The following is a 27,925-nucleotide window of genomic DNA, read 5'->3' as shown; positions in this document are numbered from 1 at the left end:
CCCAAGTACTTCTGTCTCACCTCCAGATCTGCAGCCTCTTCAGTCTCCTCAGCTCCTCAGTTCTAGTAGGTCCATGTCAGGGGAGGCTACATCCACATACGGGCCTTCAGCACAGTTCCTGCCTCTGAGCCTTGGTGGTGGAGCCGATCAGCTCTAGGGCAGCAGGAGCAGCACAGTGGCAGTGGCAGTGAGTGAGTACATGGCAGGGGCGAGAGTCCTGCCTGGTCAATGGAAGTCACACAACAGTGGCACAGAGTCCAGGATAGGTCCCTGTTGGGCACATGTGTTCAGGCTGAGTGCATGCCAGGCCCTCAGAGGTTCTGCCTGTGTCTGCAGCTGGTGTGGGCAGGGTCTGGGTTGTCAGTGCTACATATCAGGTAAGTCAACCCTCAGAACTTGCCAAACACTTAACTAGATATTTTGAAAGTAATCAGACTCAATGTTTCCTAAGGAACAAATACAATTGAGGTACATTATTTTATGGGGGGGGGGGGAGGGAAAGAATAAATCTAAATGCTAAAATGCAAAGCATTTGTGCAATTGTTAGATTTTTTTTTTTTTTTTTTTTTTTTTTACCACTTACCATGTATAAACAGGCATACAATCGTTTACAAATCTACTTTAATGTAAGTTAGGAAGTCATACTAGGCTCAGAGCAAGATAAACAGGTCCATAAATTACAAAGAGTTGCCAGATGGAGACCCTATAGTAATCTCCCTTAACTGCAATTAGCTGGATTTTACAAAGAATCCAAATTTATCTGTGAATTAGCATCCCTAGGCTAACATCATATTTTGGTCTGGGACTCTTAATGACAATAATCACACCTTTGCTAAGCTTCAAAAGAACCAGGTCAAAGCCACTTCAGTGTCATGTTTGTGACTTTTTGTTCTCTAATAACTTTCGGCATTGGCATGTCTTTGTCTATTTACAGTTAAAGTGAATTTCCAAGCCCATGGACTTGGAAGCTCTGGCTTCAGCCCTAAAATTCCACATTTCTGCCCTTTTCAGTTTCCCTTATCTACTGGGCAGCTTTGTAGCTGTCTCCGTGGCAACGCAGGGCCTCTCCTGGCAGGTTTACCTGTCTGGTGAATACGCCCATCAGAGGCGTGTCAGTACCATTTCCTGGAGCAATCTCACAGGGTGGCTCCACTTTCCATTAGTGTTCAAATACTTTGCTGCCTCCTCTGCAGCTGCCAGACCTGCTCCTGCTGCTGCTCAGGTAACTCTCATTTCCCCCTGGCACCACTTTAGACAGAGGTGGTTGGTAAAAGACTTGTACATGTACCTGCCTGTCTGCCTTCCTATCTTTCCTTTTATGATCTCTCCGTCTCTCTCCTTTTCGCTGTTTTTTCCTTAGGGAGAGCATCTGGTGTGTACCTTACTGACCACCGAGAAGATGATGAGTTCAAGCTATTGGAATGAGATGAACAGCAGCAGCTGTGGGATCCCAGAGGTGCTGCAGTGCCAGCCCCAGCATTACCACTGCTACCATCAGTCAAGTCAAGCCCAGCAGCCTCCAGAAAAAAATGTAGTGTATGAGCGAGTGAGGACCTACAGTGGACCCATGAATAAGGTGGTTCAAGCCTTGGATCCCATCGGCTCCCGGGAAGTGCTCTCCCCTCTCAAATCTTCCTCCTCCTACCAAAATTTGGTTTGGAGCGACCATTCTCAGGTACCACAAAGAGAGCTATGTCAGGCTAATAGAGAGGGGACATCTTGAACCTCATTTCTTTCTTTTTTTAATTTAAGTTCTTTATTGTTTAATGTATTACACAAGTCTCCTTTTCTCCCTATTGATCTCTCCCAGGCTGCCCCCAACCCTCAGCACATTCCCTCACCCCCACCCCATCTGTGCCTATTGGGTATGCTCATATGCATGCATACCAGTCCTTTGTCACTTCTTTTCTTTCTGTTTCTCTGCCTCTGTTATAAATAATGTTATTTCTCAGTGGAATATAGCTACGTATTCAAAGTACAGTAAGTCAAAATTTCATCTCTTGGCTGTTCTTTCATTTACTCATGCCTATGGTTGTTTGTAACCAGTTCCCATAATTTTCATAATTTAACTAGAGCATAGGTCGGCTCATTTTTTTGTTGCATTTGATTGGAATATCTGATCTGAGGTAGTCTTTTTGCTCCTACCACAAAGCAATCCTCAACTTGAATATGATAATTTTTATAGAAAATGTTTTTGTTGATTCACTTCATATCAGAAATAAATAATTTTTTGTATCGAATATGATGGCTCAGGGTCAATGGCTTGTATGGTGTGACAAGCAAATATTTGTGTTCAGCAAATAGTATGCTGTTCTAGGATAAATGACGGGCACATATCCTTATTTGAATTGCCATATGTGTTTCATATTCTGGAAATGACACATGGCTCTTGCACAGCTATGGTGAATAATTTATGAATATTGGTAAAAGATTATTGAAAGAGTGAATATAGGATTAAGGAAGGCAAGATGTAAGCAATTGTTTATCTGAAACCTAAAAAGAGTGGAACTCTAAGACACCCTTTAAAATTAAATAAATGTGTTTGTAAAGGGGTTATTTCAGCATCAAGATTTTTACTAATAATCATACCAATGAATGTACAAGAACATTGCAAGACTATATAAAATTAACAGCTCTATGTTTTCATTCTTTGACCTTCTTTACATTGAATTTTCATGTTTTTAAACTTTCTGGAAACTTCTGTCCAAACTGAAATCATATTTTCAAGATACAATTTGTACTGTAAAGAGCTTGAAAAGAAAGATGAAAGAATAAAACCACTGGGATATTATCCTATGTTGCATTGTCATACCAATCTGGAATAATATGAATTATTTTCCCTAAAACCTCAATTTCTTGTCAAATTGCTAGAAAAAACAAGATGAATTTGTTTTTTAATTAAAAAGTTGAAATTTGGCAAATCATAAACATTGACTACAGAATTTTGGGAATACATCTTATGGTATGTTCTTTAGTTCAACTTATCTTTGTAATAATCCTGAGACCAATTTAAAGTCAGATGTAAAGCAATATTTCTCAAGTATATAATAAAACTATTTTTAAATAATTTTAGAGAAAATATAAATAATTCAACAACTACAGGAGCTACAGTCTTGCTCTTTTCTTTTACCCCTAGTTTAATTTGTGGAAAAAATATGAAGAAAAACCCATGATTTACTGTTGGTAATTTCTTAGTTGAAAAAAACTCCACCTATGTTGAATTCAAAGGGCAGAAAAATAAAAAGCTTAAAAATACTAGTGTGTATAAGTGATAATAATGCAAATGTACATTCCAGAAATCTATATTAGATGCTGATTAACAACTAAGTGGGTGTCACCTGTGTTTTTAAGTAGCCCCAAAACAATGAGGTCAAAGACAACAGTTACCATTATCATAAGAATGCTAAAACCACCCTACCTGTCATAGTTATTTACACAATTAACCTCTTTTCTTGTCAAATTGCTAGAAAAAGCAAGATAAATAGATAAAAAGTGAAAAGCTGAAATTTGGCAAGTCATAAATATTGACTACAGAACTTTAGGAATATGTTTTATTGTATGCTCTTTAGTTCAACTTACCTTTGTAATAATTCTGGGACCAAGCTGACCTATTTTTTTACAAGACTTTCCTCCTTTTTATCTAATATTTGTTTAAGTGATCTTTAGGAGACTATCTTCACCCAGAAATGTTGTTCTCCATAGGGGGCTCTATAAAGAACCTTAGGGACCAAAAATATGGCCACAGAAACTAGGATAAGAGATTGGAATGGAAGTTGTTGTAAAGTCTGAAATTATTTGCAGTTGAAAGGAAAGAAAAGTAAGGGCTGGATGAAAATGGTTGAGGTGAAATTCTAGATATGTGGTAAAGTAAAAATAAATAAATAAATAAAAAAGTAGCTTCATTTCCTTAGTGAAATAAGAAAAGAGAAAAATTGACTGAAATATTTAAAATCGAGTTAGATATCAAAGGGGATTAATAACTCCACTAAAATATAGTTTGTCAAAAATTTTTAGATAGTTGCCACAAAGAATGTGACTAGGAAGCTTTTCTATTTTATTTTTTTCTCCCTATTTATTGGAAGGGTGGCATTGTGAAAAGTACAACCTCAATTTGATCTGAAATTACCTTCATGCTAACAAAATGGTTAAGATATGGCTGGGTAAGATGTGGTGATAGCTTTCTTATAAATTATGCCAAGCACAAGCAAGCAGTACATATTATTCAAAATTCTTTTCTGTTTGTTTTATGTTTTAATAAAGTCTCTTCTTAATATGCTGTGTTTCAGAGACATTTTGAGTTGGTATGTGGCAATTATTTTGATGCTAGAATTTGTGACCATGTTATCTAGGGAAATGGTAGATCATCATAAATTCAATCAAACTTTTACTTTATTTTTAGCATTTTAGTGTTTAGATGACATACAGAGAATTCATATGATTTTTTAAAATATATAATTGCCAGTAGTAAAATATGTTCTTTTTGAGAAACCAAAATTGATGCTACTCTGCTTTGCTTCCTGAATTTTAATTTTAGCTTATATTTTTAATTTTAGTTTTAACCAAATGTTTTTTTTGCAGCACTTTAGTATTTTCTATATCTGGCCTTTTAGTATATGTTTTGTCTCTGTTGGCCTTCTTGTGCACTAAAATGATGTTTATAGATGTAAATGTATTTTCAATTTCTCCAGATATAATGTTGCTTTCTTTCTTGCCAATAATTGATCAACTTTATTTTATGATTTTCTTAGTTATTATTTTGTCTGATACATAGAGTATTCCTCAGAGAAATTTTAATATAGAAACCAGTTACTGGTGAAATATTCAAAATTGACGGTAGAATTATATTATCAAATTTATTTATATAAACAAGTAAAATCAAACATGGGTGCAATAAAGGTCATAGATGCATTTAAAACTTAATATGATACTGTGAATAACTATTTCTAAAAGATTACATAAAACAAAATAAAAAAAAAACTTCACGGCTCAACCTTTTTAAAAGCTTAAATATTAATCTACCATCACAACTCAAAATTACATACTGTCTCAAATGAATAGCATTGATGTTAATTACTCACTAGGCATGTACTTTTCCTTTCCATTAATTTAATTTTTCATGAAGTTCAAAGTATTTTCCATGTATTCAGAGGAGCTCTGTGGTGTGATAGAGAAATATATGAAAATATATTTTTAATACTAGTTATTCATTGAAGAGATGTTTATTAAGTGTCTATTATGTAGAAATCACTGTGATTATCAGGATAAATACCACTTGCTCATCTAGGGAGAGGCCATATTACAAACAGATATACAAGACCTAGACTTTAGGTATATTATATATCTATATTTCATTTTTAAATATTATTTTGTGTTTTGGCCATCAATCATCTTATTGAATACACCGAGTTTGGTTGAAAGAAGGAACCTCTTAATTTATATGTATATGGGTTACCATTCTTTTGAATTTGAAACTTGCAAACAAATTCAACTCTAGAGAGTGGTCCAAGAGAGAACAGGTGTTTATAAATGGTCTCTGCTCTCAGTAATTATTCAGCTGGGCTTATTTTTATTATATTATTTTCCCTTTTCTTTTGTTACAAAGATTGTGGTTAGCTCCCTTATTGTGCTGGGATTTCTATACTTTTATCAGAAATTTTTCCTGTTCTGTGGGGAGGGACATGGTGCTTTGATAAATTGCTGTTCAAGGGCGTGGCTTGTTCAAAGGTGTGGTCACTAAAGTGAATGATTGTTCAGGGAAGTAGGTTGCCTGATAAAGGAATGAGGTCATAGGATAAAGAGGCACACATTTTCAGCCTTGGTCATCCCCTTTGTGTTTACAATTAAATTAAGCTATAGAAATCCCGAGTGTATCTAATTGTTGGATGAAATTGTTCATCCCAGTTGTCTTTGCCTTTTGTTTAGGGAAGTCTGGTAAATTTCTGGGCCTGTTTTTAGTCAATGGCACTCACACATAAGCTGTGTGTGTGTGTGTGTGTGTGTGTGTGTGTGAAGGTGGGGGACTTGAGACAAGGGGAAAAGATGAAGGGGGGTGAACTTTTCCTTTAACTGTCTTGATCTAAATTCATTTTCTTGATAATTCGTGGGAGATTTGTCATGCTTTTAAATCCCATTTAAAAGTAAAAATCTTTCTAAACTAGTCTATTTGAACTAACTTTTTCTTTATACCAGAAGCTATTTCAATAGCAATACTTTTTTTGACTTCCAGTGGAGCATATATACTTCTCATTTTTTTAAAGACAGAAAGCATGTACAGCAAAGAAACTGTATACTGTATTTTCTCTTCTAGTTTCCTGTAGGAAAAGAAGATAAATTATCCTGGAATGAGTCTCTTAAGTGAGAATTACTGTGGGAGGAAAGGAATGAGGGGAAGTCGTTCTATTGCTAGTACGTTCTAGTAATTTCTATCACTTTCTTTACATGAGAACAGAATCACAGACTTTAATCAAGGAAGTGTTTGTTTCATCTACAGACAGATCATTGTAATTTACAAGTTTCTTCCTGTACAAAGTTCAGAATAACATCTCAACAATAAGGCAGGTGTTTAACCACATCACTGGCTTTGAAAAGTTCTAACAAAACATCTCCCATACTATTCAGGGAATTTATTCAAATGGAAGTTTACCTTGGCAAATTATGTCAGCATAAATGTCAGGTGGTTTTTAAACATATTGCCTGTTTGGAAACTGTTCTGCCTAGGATGTTTTCATTATTACTTTCAGTGATTCTCAGTCATTAGGACTAATGGTACCATCCACAAGGCTCCAATGACTTTCTTCTTGGAAAATTATATTATTTACTAGTTTTCAAGTAAAGTTTTAAAACTTAATTTAGACAACATGAAAAAGTTCCATGTTCATTTCAATAAGCTTCCAAATATTTAGAGAACAAAGTCATGCACTATGTATGTAATTTCCTCTGTTTCTTACCTAATTTTCATTCCCAGCCATCTCACCATCTCTCCTGCATCTATTGCACCAAGGTCTTGAACTCTTAGATCAGAGCTGTCAATAGGAAAATGAAAACCAAAAGTTATTTACTGAGGAGGTTCATATTTTGCAGAGACTACAGATCAGTCACAGATAACATTGTGTGTAGAAAATGCCCATACAAATGAATCTATGTGAAATATGTCTCCACATGTGTCTCTGGAGAGCTGCAAATAATAAATGTTCGGTGGTAACTTTGGCAGAAGCGAACTATGACACTCTCGAGTGTAATGGCTAAGAGTGTAGGCTTAGGTTTTAAACTTTTTGGGTTTAATTCCTGGTTTGAGGGCTTGCTAGCTATATGCCTCAGTTGCCCCATCTATGATATGGGGACTTAATATCTAATTCATAGTTTTGTTGTTAGAGGCAAATGCAATAATGTATGGTAAATAACACGCAGTACAGTGCCCTGACACATAGTAAGCGTTAATGCTGCATTACCTAGAATAAATTACTTGACTTCTCAGGCCCTCAGTGTCCTCATTTGTAAGATGAGAACAGTAATACCTTCCTTCAGAGATGTAGTGAATATTGAATAAGATTACATGTGAAGATGCCCAACACAATGACTGGCACAGAATTGGCACTCAATATTTTTTCCATTGGTATTACCTTATAAAATATATTTTTTTAAAAAACCTACCTGCACAGACAAAATAAGTTAATAAACTTAATGACTAGATTATAAAGGAAGAGTTCCTTTTACATTGGAAAGATGAGGCAAATATATATGCTTGAAAAGCTTATTAAGGCTCTACTAGCTAAGAAAGACTAATATGGAAAAGCATTAAAGCAATTTTCTAAAATTCGTGGTATATAATCAAAAGACTGTAACAGTAGGAATGTATTTATAATATTTACTGGCATAAATATCCTTTAGAAAGAGTAATTTGGAAGTTCACATACTCTTAAGAGTATTAGAACTTGAACCTCAATATTTGAAATAGAGTTTTTTCATGTTTTTTTTCTTTTTAAATCATAGTGACACTGAGCATGAAAGCTTGCTTGCAGTCTGCCTCTTACCTAATATTTTCTATAGAATTGGAATTCCAATAGGGTAGAATGTGACTTTATATTTAAATTAATTAGCATCAAATAAATTTAAATAGTATTCAGTTTCTCAGTGGTACTAGCTACATTTTGAGTGCTTAACAACCACATATGGCTAGTTGGACAGTAGAGTTAAAGAAAATTACAGAGAAGTCTACTGCACATGGCAAATCTATATAGTCAAGCTGCTCATCCTACCTAATAAAAGAGTAATATGCAAATTAACCATCACTCTGCTATACCTACAAGACACGCCCACCAGCCAATCAGAGAGAGTATGCAAATAAACCCAATCAAGATGGCTACAGCCACAGAGAGCAGGAGGGAGGCTTGGGTTTCCCAGGCAATGGAAGAAGCCAATCTTTCTGCCTGCCCTTGCGGCCTAAGCCTCCATTCAAGGCTACAAAGTTTCAATTATAGAAGATACACAAACTCCAAAAGAAATAGCTGCCAGCCACAGAGCGAGCAGGAGGCTTGGCTCCACTCCAGGCTACAAAGTTTCAATTGTAGAAGGTAAATGAATTCCAGATACCAGGGCCTCCATTTGGGTTGCCAAGGGGCGTGGCTGGCCTGAAAACCACCACAGGCCCCTCTCCCAGGTCGCCCCACGCCCCAAGGGAACACCCACCATGATCTGGGACATCCTTCAGGACAAACCAGATGGCCCCCACCCATGCACCAGGCCTCTATCCTATCTAATAAAAGAGTAATATGCAGATTGACCATCACTCCAACACACAAGATGGCTGCCCCTATGTGGTCAAAGATCCTACCCCCATGTGGACACAAGATGGCCATCACAAGATGGCCAGCAGGGGAGGGCAGTTGGAGGTGATCAACCCTGTAGGGGAGGGCAGTTAGGGGTGACCAGGCCTGCAGAGGAGGGAAGTTGGGGCAAACAGGCTGGCAGGGGAGCAGTTAGACATCAAGCAGGCTGACATGGGAGTGTCTAGGGGGTGATCAGGCTGGCAGGCAGAAGCTGTTAGGGACAATCAGGAAGGCAGGCAGGGGAGCAGTTGGGAGCCAGCAGTCCTGGATTGTGTGAGGGATATCTAACTGCCCCTTTAGTCTAAATGGGCAGTTTGACATCCCTCGAGGGGTCCCAGATTGAAGAAGGTGAGGGTGGTCTGAGGAACACCCCCTGCCCCCACACATGAATTTCATGCACCAGGCCTCTAGTTTAAATATAAAAATACCTCTAAGATCATCGCATTCAAAGAAATTCATGGTGGTACAAATGTATGATCAGAGTGCTGCGAATTTACATAATCATTTATAGTGGGCACATAGGAATGAAACAAAAAATGAAAGCACAAATTTTCAAAGTATAAGTTTATGACACTCTCTAGTGTAATGTAGAGGAAGAATTAACTTAGTAAAACTTGAATAAAAAGAACTTGAATGAAAGATTTTTATGTATGTATGCCTATATCTATACTTTTGTCTGTCTGTGAATTTTCTCCAGAAACTCACTTTTTCACAGAGCAGATGGTTTAAAAGAGGTATAAGATTAAAAATATCCCCTTCTAAAAATTCATCTTCCTTTTTTTTGGAACTATGATCTGTGTTTTATAGTCTCTCTGAAATTGCCTATCTCCCTTAACCTATTGAATTTTTAAACTTCAGTAAAAGTTCAAAGATCATAACCATTTTTAAAAGATCAGGTAATCAAGGCACAAAGAAGTTATGTGACTTGCTCAAGTTCATACAACTACTATATTGTAGAACTAGGATTTAAATCTAGCAGTATAGCTGCTGATATGTACTTGTAACCACAACAGTATACTGTGTATTCCTCGTCTACACATTTGACTTTTATTTATGTTATACAGTCTCAAATATCTGATTCCTATTTATACTTCAGGATCATTTTCTTATAGGTGCTCCCATTATAAATCACTTAAAATCTTGGGACATAAAAGCTTGGGCATAAATAAATAATGTAAAAGAACATTTCAATTCTTTTAAAATATTATGTTATTTACTAAAAAGGTAAATATTATTTTTGCTGTTCAGGATTTTTATATTATTCTCATACATTGTATTGATTATTTTGTATAAAAATATACAAGGCTCTATCATTGGATAATAACATGATTTTATTTAGTGACTTAAATCTCATAAATGTTTTGGCAGCACTTTAATAGAAATAATATGAAGAAATAAAATTGACTTGTACCTTATTGTAAAAATTATGATCTCAGTAATGGCATTTGGTTTGTAATTTAGAATCTTTTAAAAATATTTCATAAAATTTAAAATTTTTCTCTTCAATGAAAATGAAACTTGATCCCTATCTCCTTTATGATTAGACCATGACATAAGAAAGATAATATGGACTGTGGAGAGCAGCTACAGCGTTCTGACAGGATCAAGCCTCAGACTGACTTGTGGCAAAGCCACATACAAGTCCCAGCTTGGAGGGCAAAGCAATCCCAGTACAATTATAGCCAAAAGGCCATGGTTGTAAGCTTGACCTTATAGTCCAAACCTGCAGTCCTAGGTAGCTAAGGGATGTGGGCTGCGGAGAGGGGATGGGGCAGAAGAGGGGTGGTAGTGTTGCAGCAAGTGCTGTCTAAACAAAGCTTGATAGATTTCAGAGAATGGCAACAACAGGAAAGAAGCAGATTTTAAATTCTCAAGAACATTGTAAACATCTTGCTCTTGTTTTGCTTTGTGTGATCTGACTATAAAATAAAGCTTTGGCTTACGGGCTATGTCACTGTTTCCTTATCCAGGCACAGTGATCCACCTGGTCCCCACCCCCTCAAAAAAAAAATCTTTGATGATCAAGTTCCAAAGTTAGGTTCAAACTCCTTACCCTGATGTTAAAGGATCTCCTTAGGATAATCCCATCCTATTTTTACACTCTTCTCTCACAGTACCCAACTCCTCCGACTTGATGTTCCAGATACACTATACTACTCTTAGTTTCATAAATAAGCTGATGATTTTGCTTACTTCCTACTCACCCCACTTTTCCACTTAATCCCTCACTCTGGCAACATCCACCCTTCCTCATATTTCTGGAATTCTACCTATCCCTCAAAATCCATCTGGAAAGCTGTGTACTTTAAGTTATCTTCTCCAACCCTGAATCTTCTCACTCTTTCCTCAATGCAATACTCCACTTCCAAATTTATTCCAGGTGTGGTCTCCATTTTAAAGCGAGCATCACTTTTAATCATTTAACTATATGTACTTATATCAAGTATTATAGTTTCTGTTTATATTTTTAAAAAATCAAAACACAAACACAAATCAAAATAAATATTTGGAAGAATAGAATGGAAATTCTCCCTCTCTGCTTGTAGCCCTCCTTTCCCCGCTTGCCCCCTCTCTTTGTAATTAAGGCTTGCACAAATGTGTGAATGTGGCTATCAGCACTGGCTTTAAAAAAGATATATGACAAAGGTTATTTGTGGGTTTCACTCTTCAATTTCCTATTTTTGAACTGAAAATGGATAGTAGGACACAAATTGTCTCTTTATAAAATTAAACAACACATTAAACATAAGGAGCTATTTAAATTTTAAAAGTCAATTAGTATTCTATTCTGGTTCTTGTGTTCCTTTAAGCATCTGGATTTGACTTGTTTATTTTTTATTTATATTTTCCCTGTGGACAAATATTTATGAGTACTTATGTTATCAATGCTTTAAAGGGTTAGTGATTCTGATCTTCCCTGGGATTTGCTGTGATATTTCCTGTAAACAAATTAGCTTGAAGGTGTTAATTAATTTGCTTTTAAAGCCAGTCCCTCTACTTCCCCTACTATTGAAATTCTAAGTGAAATGTTTTTATTTATTGAATCTTAACTCAGTTATCCTGTAATTGGTTTAGTTATGTGATCCAAAATTCCCTCATAAAAGCTACTAATACTGTTCAGTACTTGTCCACATACCAAAATATATTTAGAACTTTTCAAGGAAATATTTTTGTCCTCAACATATTATCTACCCATTTCTCTTCTAATATAGGCTTCAGCTTGATGCATAGGTTCCTGCATACAATTATTTTAAAATCTTCACAAACATAGTTAAATCTAAGAATAGTTCTCTAGAAAACTATCTCTTAGCTCTCAGAACTTCCATAGTAAGTTATTTATAGTTTTTTTATATCTCTTTTAATATCATTACATAAGAAATATTGATCAAATAACTTTGTTGCACACGTAACCAATCCAGTAAAAATAATGCCTTATATAAATAGATGGTATGTTTTATTTTTCAAAATTCTTTTACATACATTTTTACTCACTATAACTCCAAATATTAAGTAGAAAAAAAAACACATTATTACAGCCACTGTACAAATTATACGGTATACAAATAAAAATACGCATTGTGTGTTATTTGCCTTGGACTCATAAAGTAATCAAGGCTCAACTAGCTCAAAATAAATTTTCCAAGTTATACCAGCTAGTTAACGAATGCCATGAGTTTAGGAATTAGCTCTTGATATTTTTATTCTATCAGCTATTTCACTTAACCTTATTAAAGTATTTTCAGTTTAAACAAGTTTATATTTATTCATTTCAGCAAATCATTTGATGATTACCCTTACTGTATATATTTTTTCTACACCAATGTTCCATTAATAGGGTAGAAAGTATAAAAAATATATTAGAGGACAAAATAGTTTCTGATCTGATTTTTATGGTCTTACCCTGAAATAATCATGGCATTTAGAGTATTGCTGTTTTAATATTTTAAAGGAGCATGTGCTAAGTTTTTAAGGTGTGAAGAAAAATAACACCTCTCCAGCTTCTGTTTTCCTTTGTTTCTTCACTGCTCTGAGCTACTCAAAAGCTCTCTTGCTGACGTAAATAACAGGGGAACTTACTTCATTTCCATTTCATATGATTTTCTAACTCTGAAAAACATAGCTGTGTTAGCAAACAGAATAAAGATAGTATTGTGACTAGTTGTGATTTAAGGTATATCAAGGTATGGACAATTATCTTAAGTGATATAATGAAATTATCCCCAAAAGCAGACTGTTTTCAATCCACTTTGATCTTAGAATTAGTAATTCCATATGTAGTTTATACAAGGAGGAGGAAGAGGAGCAAAAGGAGGAAGAGGGAGGCTACAGCTTTCCAAAGCTGAAAATCGTTACGTTAGGCAGTATGGAAAAAGAAGACCTGAATTTTATATTAAAGCTGAGCCCACCCAATTACAAAAAAAATATATATTTTTTACTATACCTCTACCAAAAGAAAGTGGCCAACAAGACAATATTTATGTGTTTAGCAAATCTGAGGCACAGGAATAAATAAATGAATGCTATGCTGAATATTTGATTTAAAGAAAAAGTAGGGCCTTACTGAAAAATTGAAGGACGTAAGTAATATGAGTACTAAGTAATTTTTTTTTTAGTTTAGAGGCTTCAGAGTACATGCTATAAATATATGGCACAGTTTATAAAATCTATTGGATTTGTAAAGGTTAAAATATTTAATCAGAGTCATTCTCTCACACAGTCACTTTTGGGTGGCTCTCTGGTTTTCAGGCACCCAAAAGTTGCCTTTGACAGTAAATAATAAAAAGGACAAATATCTACCCCTCTATTATAAGCATCAGTCAAATTTAACAGTAGAATTATGTTCTACAACTTGAAAAGCAGAAAATATAATGACATACGCTACATATGTGACAAAGTATAGTAATTAAGAGTGTGAGTTGTGGAGTCATGATACTTGAGTTTCAGCTCCAGCAACTTAGTATTGACAGTGTGATCTTCATCTGGTTACTTAAACAATCTCTAACTTTATTCATATGTATAATAAGGGTATAGTAGCATCCTCCTCATGGGTTTGTTTTGCATATTAAGATAGTCTGTGTAGACCTAGCTGGTATGGCTTAGTGGGTAGAGTGTCGGCCTGCGGACTGAAGGTTCCCGGGTTTTATTCTGGTCAAGGGCACATGCCCAGGTTGCGGGCTTGAACCCCAGTAAGGGGCATGTAGGAGGCAGCCACTCAATGATTCTCTGTCATCATTGTTTCTATCTCTCCCTTTCCCTTCCTCTCTGAAATCATTAAAAATATATTTTTTAAAAAGATATTCTGGCCGAAACCAGTTTGGCTCAGTGGATAGAGCATCAGCCTGCGGACTGAAAGGTCCCAGGTTCAATTCTGGTCAAGGGCATGTACTTTGGTTGCGGGCACATCCCCAGTAGGAGGTGTGCAGGAGGCAGCTGATTGATGATTCTCTCTCATCGATGTTTCTAACTCTCTGTCCCTCTCTCTTTCTCTCTGTGGAAAAATCAATAAAATATAATTTTTTAAAAAAAGATATTCTGTGTAACATATTTGTAACAGAAAGCTTTTAATTAGTGTTAGTTATCATCATGAAAAGAAAAGACTGACTAGTTTAAAGGATTTAAAATTGTTTAGTCTCTATGGAAAAATACATTGGGAATAATTTATCTTCACAGACTATTAGAAATATAAAGGAGAGTTTAAGATCATCTAATCCACACTAGCACACACCTACATACAATTTCTCACACAAGGAAACTGAAGATCAGGGAGATATGAGTTGTTTGATATCACACAATTAGCTAGTAGTATAACTAGAAGTAGAACTCAGGGCTTCTGACTCCATGTATGGTCTCTTTCCACTATTCAGGGGTCCTCAAACTTTTTAAAGTGGGGGCCAGATCACGGTCCCTCAGAGAGCTGGAGGGCCGGACTATATGAACTACTAATTCCTACTGTAACACCTCGGCTGCGCTCACTGCCCAAAAAACCTGGCGGGCCGGATCAGACTCCTCTGCGGGCCGCATGTGGCCCGCGGGCCGTAGTTTGAAGATTCCTGCGTAGTAATCACCACTCATTCCTTCCCCAAATTTTAATTATTTTGTTAATTAGATAAAAGGCACCCCAAAGGCTTTGTCACAGAAAGCATAAGAACAAAAGATGTAACTTTTTTTTAATTTAATGATTTCAACATGAAGAATTTAGGTAAGCTATATACAGATCAGGGACACTTAAAATTAAACATGCTGATAGACATTATCAAGAGGGAGAGTAAACTCTTATTCCTGGGATGTATTTAAAACTAAGGCATCCTTTTCATTCACATTTTTATCAATTTCTATACAATGGGCAATAGTTATTTGAGGGATAAGTTGCTGCAATTCTGCCTAGAGATAGATACCACTGAAGTGCCTTCCATTATCAAGATAATGATCATTTTGGACATTTACTCAGATCATCATACCTAATTCTGTAGATTTCCAGGGAAAATAATTTTCTTTAGCAAGTCTTTCTGGAATTAATAAACTTTATATTCAGATTGCTTTCCCACCTTATAATCAATTTAATACTGCTACAGTTTTTCATACTGGTCAGCATCATATGTCTTAATGTTCTTTGATGCACATCAATCTACCACCTTAAAATTTATTTTTTGTAGCTATCCCATTTGTCCTATTTTTATGAGGATTGCAAGCCATATTTTCTTAGATCAATTCTAATAACAGACTCAAAATAATTAAGCTACAATCTATAGAATTAATGTGTTAGCTTTCTAAATATAATAAATTTGGATATTTTATTTTAGGATCAGACTAGTCTTTGTGCAAATGTACCAATTCCCCTTTCAACTATTTACTAACTTTACAGCTGAATAAAGTAACCCTGCCTATACTATGATAAATAAATGTCCTAAATCTATGATATACACTAGTATAATAGATAGATATAGATATGGATATTGATAGAGATGTGTATGTGGGGTTTGTTGTGTGTAGGCCTACTTGTATTAATTTCTGAAAATTTATAAAACTTCACAGCACACTCTTTTATCTTAAAAGCTAGCCCACTTGGCCAGTAAGTTTTGTTCTGTTTAATGTGCTGATGTCATCAGATTTGAATTGGTTAAAAAGAGGGTGAAATAACTACCATTTATAGACCTCGTACCAGGTGTCAGGCAGTGTCCACAAACTGTCTTCTTGAAGTGATCCTAGTATTAGTAACCTTGGCCAAAAAAACCTAAGGGTTGTGGAAAAGCATCCTCCAGATATGAGTAGTCATGCATTGCTAGTGGATATGTGAGTATAACCATTTGGAAATTGAATTGGGCAGTATCTGTTAAGACAAATAGTACACATACTCTGTGCCCCAGCAATATCACTTCTCTGTGGGATTTAAGAGAAATAATCACACTGCACAAGAATACTCATTGCAGTATAGAGAAAACCCAGAAATAATTTAAATTTTGATAAATAAGGTAACAAACAAACATTATAGAACATTACATATTAATTTAAAATAATGAACTGAGACATATATTTCATCTATAATACAAGATATACTGTTTGATTAATGTTGCAGAATAACAAATCAATGCAACACACACACACACACACACACACACACACACACACACACACACACATATATATATATATATATATATATATATATATATATATATATATATATGCATATACCTGACAATGATGGTTACTTTTGGGTAAGGGATTTTGATGCAGGAGAATGGTTAAGGGAAGGTCTTTGACTTCATGGAGGAAGATCTGTTTACAATTTTATGATAGAATGTGTCCATGTACTATTGCATAACTAAAAATCACCCCCTTTGTCTCCTATCTCTCAGAAGCTGCTTCTATTATATCTGAGAGCCAAACCCACCTGAATTGAGTTGCATTTGTAATCATTTTTCCAAATTGAAGAACATGTACCTGCTTGATCTGCTATCTTAAATTTTCTGCTTTTTAAAGCAGTTTCCTCAGCAACCAACAGGAAATCTGGGAACACATTCAAAGGCTTCCTTGTAAAATTAAGCTTGCATTATTGGTCTTGATATAGCAGGGAGAGGGAGAATGAAAATGTTACAAGTTGTACCAAAGGAAAATTAAAAGAAAAACCATGGTGTGCAGAACATTTGGCAGATTGAGTTAAACACATATAACTGTTTTAAGAACAGCATGTTACACCTAATATTATTGTAATTCCATAGGATTCTGTCAGTATTTCCTCTGTAAGTCCATATTCTGATATTCAATAGCTTTCTTGTTCTAAAAAACATGTTTATCATTATAGGAATGTGTCCTGGAGTTGTGTCAATTGGTTGTAAATTATAGTAATTTATGAAGAGATTAAGTAATACTATCAACTCTTTGCATATTAAGAAAGCTATGCATCCTTGATGATTTGAGAAATATCAAGAATATTGATATAATCAATATAATGAATTTTATCTACTTACTATTAAAATCATATTCTCCACTTCCATGGATCCTTTTTAAACATCTGAACCTACTCTTTGAAATTAAACCAGAAGCAAACCAAATAAAGCATAATTAAGGGCCAGCTAGAAGGAATTTAAGGGGAGTAGTCTTAGTTGAGTTTGCAAAGGAAGTTTCCTATATTGGTTTGAGAATTTTTATATTTAACATTTTTTACTGATACATTTTGCGTATTGTTAACTGCAGACATAGTATACATTGGGATGTATATTAACTGAGTTCTAAAAAAAAGAATGCAATCGAAAAGTACTAGAAGAATACATTACCATGAAAACACTGTTGAAATTTTCGTATTAGGTTTCATGCAAAGTTGACAAATGAACTCAGTCATGTTCTCTTTGGATGGCTAGACATCATCTAGGAAAACATAACATTCTTATTTCTGATAACTTGGGTTATCATAAAAATAAAGAAAATAATGCATTCAAATTACATGGATCAGTAACAATTTCTGAACCCCCCTTTTTCTCTCTCAACAGGAACTCCATTCTCCAACTCTGAAAATATCTACTTGTACCCCAAGCACTCTACACATGACCCCAAGTACTGAGCAGGTAAAAGATTTTATAGATTAGATTTTATTATTTTTCTTTTAATGTAAGCCTTGCTCATATGTTTAAACAATCTTTAGACCCTCATAGGGGTTTACACATTCAAAAATGTCAGGATCATAAAACAAGAAAGGGAATTCTCACATATGAGCATCAGTTCAGCCCATCAAGGAATGTGAAGCAAGTGTTGAAATAATTGCTGTGAATTGGGATTTTTCAGTTTAATTGTCTACTCAATCTGATTGCTTTTAGTTTGAGTGCAGTTTATTTTTAGCCAAGGATCTCCTTGTGATTATGTATATTTTAAGGGTTCTTGATTTGAGCACAAAAGAAGTACACGGATCTTGGATTGATTGAGGACCTAACTGTGAGGATGTTAGTACTATGAGTACACATTCAGAGAGAGTAACTTATAGGTTCAGAACTAGCCCCTCTCAAAAGTTTGTGCTTTAAAAGACATACAAGGATCTAGATTCCTTAGTATTTATGACCTAATAGCCATTTTTAAGATTGTTCTTGAGCCTAAGCATTAGATCTTTAAAAGACACTATAATAATAATGAAATGCCATATTAACAAATATGTGTTTATTGAGCTAGTCACCATATCTCAAAAAGTAGATTCCAAGAGCATAAAATATAAAGCATCCAAATTGTGTTACTACATAGTAGGGGAGTATAAAGTGTATGGGATTTTGAGAATAAGAGAGAAAAACGAGGTTTCAGAATGTGAACTTGGACGGTATAGGCACAGATAGACAAAAGCTGGTCCTAAGAATGTTGGTAAAGTAAGGAAAAGGTACTATTATGTAGAACTAAAAAGATTATCAAAGAAAAGTTTGTCTACCTCATCTCAATTTGGCCTAATCTGGAGCTAGGTTATTTAGACTCATGCATTTATTCAGTAAACATTTGCTTAGTGCCAAGTATGTAACAAATATTGCACAAAGATGAATTAGACCCTGTCATTATTCTCAAAGAGCTCACAGAATAACATAAGTGACATACATGATAAAACACAAGACAGTGGGATAAAGGCTACAATTGCATCTAAAATGGAGTCCTATGGGACCACCAAGATAAAATTATCTCAGAAAAAGTAAGTCCACTTAAATCACAGCGCTGTTCACTATATTCAAATCCTGTCAGAAAATTGCATTCATGATATTTATCATAATTGAGTTTACTGTATGTTTTATTTCTGACAATAAAAATATGTGTTTATTGTCGAATTGTGGCACTATAAAAGAATATGAAGAAGAAAAAAATAAAGCTCATTCATGATTTCCTCTCTTACCCAGAGATACTACTCTGAGCATTTTGTTTCCTTCCATTCAAATAAAAAATTGTGATCATGCCATATATGCAGTTTTATAACTTCATTTTCACGTAACCTTATATAATATTGTGAGCTTTTTTCCATGTAAAATTTTATTACTCAAGGTTGTTATTTTGATGGCTACAAATTTTTGCCTATATGTGATTATTTAATCTTTCCCCTCACCATAGGAAAGTGCTTCTGCTACTGCACCCTATCAACATTATTATTTTTAAAATTTCTGCAGTTAAAATATGGTGTTCTTTTGTTATGTTTATTGATTCCTAGTTTGGTTGAATACTTTTTGTTATTTAATAACCACTTGCTTTTCTTCTATTATATGCTGTTTGCTCATTTTTCTATTAGTGTGAAGATTTTCTCATTACTGAGGTATAATAACTCTCATTGTATTAATAATATTGACTCTATTTCCTTCAAAAGTTTGCAAATTACTTTGTTTTAGTGTTTTGTCTTTCTTTTAATGTTATTTATGGCCATCCCCACCACTACACTAAAGATTTAAGTGTTTAAGTACACACACACACACACACACACACACACACACACAGTTTTTTCTTTGCATCTCCTTCCATTTAAAAAAATATATAAGATGTCCTTTCCAAACAGATATAATTAATAAATGTTATGCTATATTTTTCAAATCATGTGGAAGCATTTACAATGAAAGAAATATTTTGAAACTCTCATAAAATGTAATTTAGAAGGTGTAATGAATTTACCATGAAATTAGTATAATAGAAATACCTAGCACAGTGCTCAGCACATATCACACATGTTTTTGAAAGACTGAAATTAACTACAACACTAAGTCAGATGTCATCATTTATGCAAGTGACTAAAACTTTTATTCTGAAAATTGCTCCCTATTATTATTGATGGTTCCAAGGTCACTAAATAACTATAATTATATGCATTTTTTTATCTTTTCTTCACAGGAACTTCATTCTCCAGTAGTAAAAGTCACTACATATCCACAGACCACTATTAGGAGATATATAGTACAAAATCCTGAACAGGTAATCCATGTCACACAAAAATATTGTCCCAAACTATAATTCCTTAGAAGTGTGAGTCAGTTACCATATCTATAAAATCAAATTGTTGGACTTTCTTCTGGTTATAAATTTAATTCTTAATCACCATAATTCTAAACAATCATGTGCCCATACATTCTGACTCAGAGCTGCAACAGTTCCCAGAAGGTTATAAAGTCTTTCTACTTCATAGCCCCACCCCTGTGCCACAAAGGATTTTTGTGCACTTTGAACCAAAGGAAAAAGGGACAACGTTCTTTCATAAGTTTCATATAAAAGCTATCAGTTGTTCCCTAGCTAGTTTGGCTTAGTGAATAGAGTATTGGCCTGTGGGATGAAGGATCCCAGGTTCGATTCTGGCCAAGGGCACATGCTCGGGTTGCAGGCTCCATCCCCAGTGGGGGGCTTTCAGGAGGCAGCCAATCAATGATTCTCTCTCATCATCGATGTTTCTATCTCTCTCTTCCTTCCTCTCTGAAATCAATCAAAAAATATATATATACGAATCAGTTGCTAATTCAGGGGTTAGAGTATTTAGTATATTTAAATATGCCATTGAGATATGGGTTAGGAAGAAGAAAATGAAAAGTCAAAAGTTCAAAAGTGTCCCCATGCCTTTGTTGCATATGGTGTATGAACTTTTGTTTCCATTGATAGGTTCTTGAAAACTACATAATTATATAACCTGCTAAGACATATGACCTTATATTTTACAAACTAGGATATTGTTATCTGTCTATTTTGACGATAAAATTAAGAAAACTTTCCCCCCTCAGTAATAAGTCTTTTTCACACACACACACACACACACACACACACACACACACACACACACACGTACAGCCAGACATGGCCCTTCTTTAGCTGAAACAGGAGGTTCTCCTACTGGGTTATAAATACAAATGTATATAACACACATATTTTGCTTTGCTTTTTATTGTATACCTCCATTATTGCAGGAAACAACCCTTCTCTTTTTTACAAAATCAATTTGATCACTTGCTTCAGCTGAGGTGAGCAAAGGGTTAAATTAGGTCAACACACATGGTACTATTCTAGATAGATGAGGAAGATGTACTATTCTTCTATTTGTATCAATTTCTCCTCTTCTTTCTTCATTTTTAAATCATTTTCTCATGTTTCTTTAGCTAGGGAGGCTGTTGTGTGTGTGTGTGTGTGTGAACCTGTGAGCATGCAGTCTCTGTGTTGGGGGTGATGGTTAGGTATTTTCTTGAGTTTCCATATATTTGTGTAAATATCAAAAGAGAAATGCTTGCTCCTTCTTTTGCAGAATCAAATGTTTAAGCAACAAATCTGAAAATTGTGTCAGGGAGGAGGCCATAAGGATAGTGTGGAAGATTAGAATGTGCCTCTTTTGCACACAAACTGGAGAATTTGCATATTAGGATGAATATTTTATTTGATAACTCTGGCTTTCAAATTATTAATTCCAGATAGTGGTTTTTTCATAATGTGAGGATTGCTGTTTGCCTAGGATATATCCACAGAGAGATTTAAAAAATGAAATCATTTGAATTCCACCCACTTTGCCAGCAATTCTTATGAGACTTTAAAAAAATTATCTTTACTGTTGAAAGTATTAAAGATGTCCCCCTTTTTTCTTTCCCTAATGACCCCTTTCACCCTGCACCAGTTGTCTGTGTCCATGGGCTACGCATATAGGCATATAAATTCCCTGATTAATCTCTCCCCCCCACCCACTCATCCCTGCCTTCCCTCTAAGATTCATCAGTCTGTTCCACGCTTCAATGTATCTGGATCTATTTTGTTCATCAGTTTATTTTGTTCATTATATTCCAACATATGAGTGAGATCATATGATACTTATCTTTCTCTGGCTCTTATGTGACTTTGGATAAACTATTTAGTTAAGGGGGAAAGGGAAGAATTAATATTTATTTGAAGTACACTCCCTGATAGGCAATTTACATATTTTATCCCATTTAATACTAAAAAGGAGAGAAAACAAAAGCACAGATAAATTAGAAATATGTATGCAAGTGTGTAACATATTTGTAACACAGCACCTGCTTATTATTATGGCTATGTTCAACTACACAGAAGCAAATAATTTCTTTGTGAGAAGACATAATAGAGGGTGAAAGAAAAAAATAATTTAATGCTTTTAACTATTTCCATTTTTGAGGAATAAAACAAATTTTAATCTGATGCTTTGTAAACAAAAATAATCTAACCAGTTTTACAGAGAAGCTTAAAAATCCTGTCTATATTCTGCATTTTATTTATCTAAATGTATGCTTTTTTGTTTGTTCTTTTAAATTTCCCCAGGAATAGATTCTGTCTTAATTACAATATTTATAATAACCTGAGCCTCCTAAGTGGCAACTTTATCCTCTTTCACCTCCCAGTTTCTCTAATCTTTACTTAGCCTCCCTGTAATTAAACTGATAACATTCCACTTTTCTCAATATGATTTCCTTCAAATTCAGTTTTATTTTTGGTTGTTCCTGACTTTCTTTATGCTTCATTTATTGTCATTTTAGTCAAAGGATTTATGCATTATGGTATATAACTTGACTCAGAAATCAGATAAGTATTTTTTGTTGCTTTAAGTAGTCAGAGTCCTGTTGATATTACTCAGTTTCATTAATTTTCCAGTATATAGATCTTTCTATGGGGAGGGCTCTGTACAGCCTTCAAATAAAAAAGGGAAATAAGACATGGTTCCCAAACCAATGTAGCTTACAATTGTTCTCAGTAAGGGAAATAAGATATACCCACAAACAGCTATGTAAAATACATGGTGAGGTGCATGATAGATGCCATGAAAGAAATACAAATGAAGTCTTATTGAAGCTCAAAGGTTGGAGATAATGTATATGTTTTTTGGGGGGGGGTTGGAGGGGAAATCAGAGAAGGATTTATTGTGGTATTTAAAGCATTTTTACAATTAACATTGTTATTAGTATTATTTTACTAATGAGGGAACTAAAGCTTAAATAAGTGTGACTTGCTCAGGTTTTTTTTTACTCCAAATCTATCACTCGTTACATTTTTCACAGTTATTCTGCGTAGCTTTGGCAAGATCTGATAACTTATATTGGATATGGGGTTAAAAGAACAATAGTCAAACATGATCATAAGCTTTTCAATTTTAGATACCGGGAGTATGGTAGCCAATTAAAAAGATGAGAAGTTAGGGGAGAAGAAGTTGGTTTGGGAATGGGGGAGATTTGATATTTGTTTGAACCAGTGGCATTTGAGGTGCATGGAATAGAAGATGCCCAACAGACAAGTAAAATGACTTGGAGAAAGGTTCCATTTGAGATAAGAGACTATGGTAGTTATTCCTCTTAAAATTATTATTATTGTGGCTGTGGGAAAGGGTGAGATAACTAAGGGGTAATGGAGAGGGTTGAGGTTTTAACCTTGAGAAATTCCTACTTTGAGGGAATAGAAGGAAGGAACCATTTACACAGGCAGAGGATCTATGAACAGAGGGAGTGTGAACACAGAGTAACTGAAACAAGTTCAGAAAGGAGGTGATCATCTGTCTCAAATGACAAAAAGGCCAAAGAGGAGGATGTTTAAGAATAGAGTTTGAACATTAAGAAGGCAGTGGTGATATTTGAGAGAGCATTTTTGGTATACCTATGGAGGCAAAATCCAGATGTAATAAGTTAATGGATGAATAGATCAAGAAGCAGGTGAGGATTATTATTCTAAAAAAAAAAAAGATGTATTGGTCAAAGGAAGAAGAGAGGAGATAGTAGCTAAAGAAGAAAACAGAATTTTTGGAGATATGAGAGATTTGTAGGCAGAGGTGGGAAAAACAGTTAATAAGGAAGACTGAAGATGCATTAGAGAATGGGGATGATTAGGATAAGATTCTGGAAGAAACATGAGAAGATATTTTATTCCAGGTACAGATAGAGAAGTGAGTTTGGGGGGCTGGTGGGGAGAGGAGTATGTCTTTCTCCATAATGAGAGGAAAATGAGTGAATCTCATTGGATAGATTATCTTGGTTTTCTCAATAAGTATAAGGAAAATTAGGAATTATGAGCATAGAGGATTGAGGAAAATCAAAATATTTTAACCATAATTATGGATAATTTGAGAAATGCAAGTATGACCATAAAGGTTAGGAGGGTCTCTTAAATTTGGATAAGTTGAATTTGTATTGAGCTTAATCAGCCAATCTTTTTTTTTTTCCAGCAAGGTTTCATGACCTTGGAACAGTAAAGTAGATGTTGGGGATTATGGACTTCATTAGATGTGAGAACTATTGCCAGAGGTCCTAAAAGTAACAATTATAATGATAATATCAGCCATCTTTGAAAACACCTATTAATTTTTAGGGTGGATCTGGCACCAATTCAAATGTACAGAGAGAAAAAAATAAGCTGACAAACAGTAAAACTGTCCAGTAGCACATTTGTGAGAAATCTATGATTTTAAATTTATTTTGCTAACCTGTTTTACTCAGAATTATGTATTCATAGTACCATTTGGTTTTACCTTCTTTTCCATTTGGGGAAAATAATAGTCCTCTAAATTTGAAAGTTAGTTTTTTTTGTTTTTTCCCCCAGTAACTCAATTAAAATAATAACACCAACACTTATTTCAGAGAGAATCGACACTGTCACCAACTAAACCATTTTTCTTCTTAAAAATAATAATGGTTCAACATTTACTAGTACAGCAAAATTTAGTTCACATAGAACATTTCATTATTTTTGCTATATTTGTTTTCTGCCTCTTAGGAAGATGCATATATCCTTAAGATAAAAGTTCAGCTCATCCCTTCTCATCCAATCATCTGTTCATTTGCTATGGTGGTATTCAAGATGGAAAAAGTCCATGTACTCAATAGGTCTACTTTAGTATATTTTTTAACTTGTTATTCTAGAAAAGTTTTAACAAGATTCTCATAAATTATTTTGAATCAGTATGGATTTTAAGTATTATATTACTACTAGAGGCCTGGTACACAAATTTGTGCAGCAGTGGAATTTCTCATCCTGGCCTGCAGGATCAGGCCAAAACCAGCTTTCTGACATCTCCCAAGGGGTCCCAGATTGTGAGAGGTGCAGGTCAGGCTGAGGGACCCCACCAGTGCACCATCTATAGGGGCCAGGGAGGGATGGAAGAGGTTGGCCAAGGATGGGCTGCGGGAGGGCTTCAGGGCATGTCCAGCCAGTCTTTCTCAGTCCCGATTGACAAGACCCCAGTAGCAAGCAAACCTACCATTTGCCTCCTGGTGGTCAGTGCATGTTATAGCAAGTGGTTGAGCTGCCTTAGCATATTATTAGCATATTACACTTTGGTTGAATGGCTGACTGGATGACCAAACACTTAGCATATTAGGCTTTTATTATATAGGATATTTGTTAAAACTATGTCATTTGTACATTGAAATTATGGATGAAATGTTCTTTAAAATATATTATTTTGCTTGATATAAAGTACCCTGCATTATTAACCCTATGAGCCTCAGAGAAGGAAAATTACTTGCCTAAGTTTCCACAGCAAGTATGTAGTATATGTAGGAAGGAATAAAGGTTTTATGACTCCATAATTTTTCCCATTACACTTGCTGCCACTAATTTTAGTCCAAATTCAATACACTTTGCAATTCTCACCTGAGTTACTGAATTTTTTTATACCTTCATTCACCTTCCCACTGTTTCCTTTTTTTGTTGTATACTAAATTTATTGGGTGACATTAGTTAATAAGATTATATAGGTTTCAGGTATACATTTTTATGATACATGGTCTGTATAATGCATTCTCTTCTCTTGGTTTTATTATATTTTTATTTTCTGATTCTCATACTCCTTAAGACTTATCTAGTTATATGTTTGATCTTCACTTAACTTTTCAACAATGGCATGCTTTTACTATAACTTATAAGCATATGATTCTGAAATCTAAAACTGTAGCCATGAAATCCTTATTCAGTTCCAAAGATGTTTTCAAGTGTGTGCTGGACATCTATATCTGAATGCCCACCTGCACATTTTTTAAAAAGAGTCTCTTTGCTAGTTCCTTGCAATAATTTAACACATGCTTAAGTGATTACTATATACTATATGCATTATTGAGTGCTAGGAGAAATCAGACCTGGATTCTTGGAGCATATGAAACCCAAAATGTCTCAACTTTTTTCTGTTTGTTTTTTTTTCTCCATCACTGATCATATAATATATTCCTCATGTTCAAGATCTCAGAGTCATCTTTGAAAATTACTGTCCTTAATGTCCTTACTGTCCTTAGGATAATCTGCTAACTGTTCTCCTCACATGTACCCTTTCCTTTCTCCAATTACTCTTCCCAAAGTTCACCTCACACCCAAGCTTCTTACTTCTCACTACTTGCAGAACCAAGCCCCATCTGCCAAGTATGTTCCCTACATACAGCTTACACTTTCCCAATGTTGGTGCCTTGACTTATTTTGTTTTCTTCACTTGGAATACTATTTCTTCCATTTCCTCATATCCAAAGCATACTTTAACCTTCTCTCAAATGCCATCTGATCCAAGTAATGTACCCGATCATTGCTAAATGAAATTCCATTTTGTCTCTTATGAATTCCATCCCATGAGTTATTTCTCTGTACCTCTTACACTTATGACTTTCTACTTTGTATTATAGATATTTATGTTCATATATCATCTAGATCAGATATTAGCAAAACTTTTCTGTAAAGGGCTATATAGTAAATATTTTAGGTTTTTCTGGCCACATAGGGTCTCAGTCCTTCCTTTTATTTACAGTCCTTTAAAAATCTAAATGCCATTCTTAGCTAGAAGACATCACAGACATAAGCTTCTGGCTATAGTCTGATAAATCCTGATCAACATTTAATGCTCCTGGTAATAATCTAAGTATGATTCATGCTTTATAACACTGAGCAAAGAATATTCTGCATAGTAACCTCTTACTCATGCTACAATGATTGCAAATAACTACCCCAAAGGCTTTTGTTTTTCAAAAACAAACAAGTATAAAATAGCTTTCAGAGGAATTTATCTAAATATATCAATCTTTACATTTAGTAACTCATCAGCTAGTCAAATTTAATTACTTATATGCTTTTCTACCAAAGTATCACAGGAACATTTAGTTAAAACACTCTTTATTTAAACATGAATATAAGAAGTATATAGTTTTGGGTTCAAAAATGCCATGTGTTCTCAACAACCAGGGTTTTAGTTCCATTATTCTAAAATTATTACAATAACAGACTACAAAAATGCTAGAACCTTTTATTGATTTTGAAATGGTCCTAAACATGTTAACTGGTAACAGGCTTGGCCATTCCCTTTCTAAACTATTCCCCTGTGTCCCAAAACAGATCAATGCAATTTTTGGTTTGTAACAAAACAATTCCAACTCCCCATCTACAAGTTAAAGACTCATGAAAACCAAAATAAGGGAAAGAAATATATACAGTGCACATTACATTTATTTTAGACTCCAGATATGATTCTTATTAGCTATTTCCTGGTTCCTTTTAGATCTTGAACATGTCACCAGACTTTATTTCACTGGCTGACATCTTCTAAGATAATACTACATCAACTTAGTTGATTATATGGAGATACGGTGGCCCTTAAAACCTTTACTCTGTTCTCAGTATTCAAAACATATTGTATTGAGAGCCTTAGCTTTGATTATCATCAC

General features: G+C 34.7%; 1 protein-coding gene across 1 annotated transcript in view; it reads left to right on the top strand.

The window, feature by feature from the left end:
- The first annotated feature begins 1,155 nt into the window (after nt 1-1,155).
- Nucleotides 1,156-27,925, top strand: part of POF1B (POF1B actin binding protein) — a 61,243-nt gene continuing 34,473 nt past the window's right edge. Inside the window, exons 1-4 of the mRNA XM_084870073.1 lie at nt 1,156-1,222; nt 1,361-1,675; nt 17,813-17,887; nt 20,157-20,237. Coding sequence (XP_084726199.1) covers nt 1,400-1,675; nt 17,813-17,887; nt 20,157-20,237 — 432 coding nt within the window. The 5' untranslated portion in view covers nt 1,156-1,222; nt 1,361-1,399. The remainder of the gene's footprint in view (nt 1,223-1,360; nt 1,676-17,812; nt 17,888-20,156; nt 20,238-27,925) is intronic.

The sequence above is a fragment of the Pipistrellus hanaki genome (genome assembly GCF_964339955.1).
Source record: "Pipistrellus hanaki genome assembly, chromosome: X".
NCBI classification, from domain to species: domain Eukaryota; kingdom Metazoa; phylum Chordata; class Mammalia; order Chiroptera; family Vespertilionidae; genus Pipistrellus; species Pipistrellus hanaki.
The sequence above is the reverse complement of the archived record's forward strand: the minus strand, read 5'-3'. Positions and strand labels throughout refer to the sequence as shown.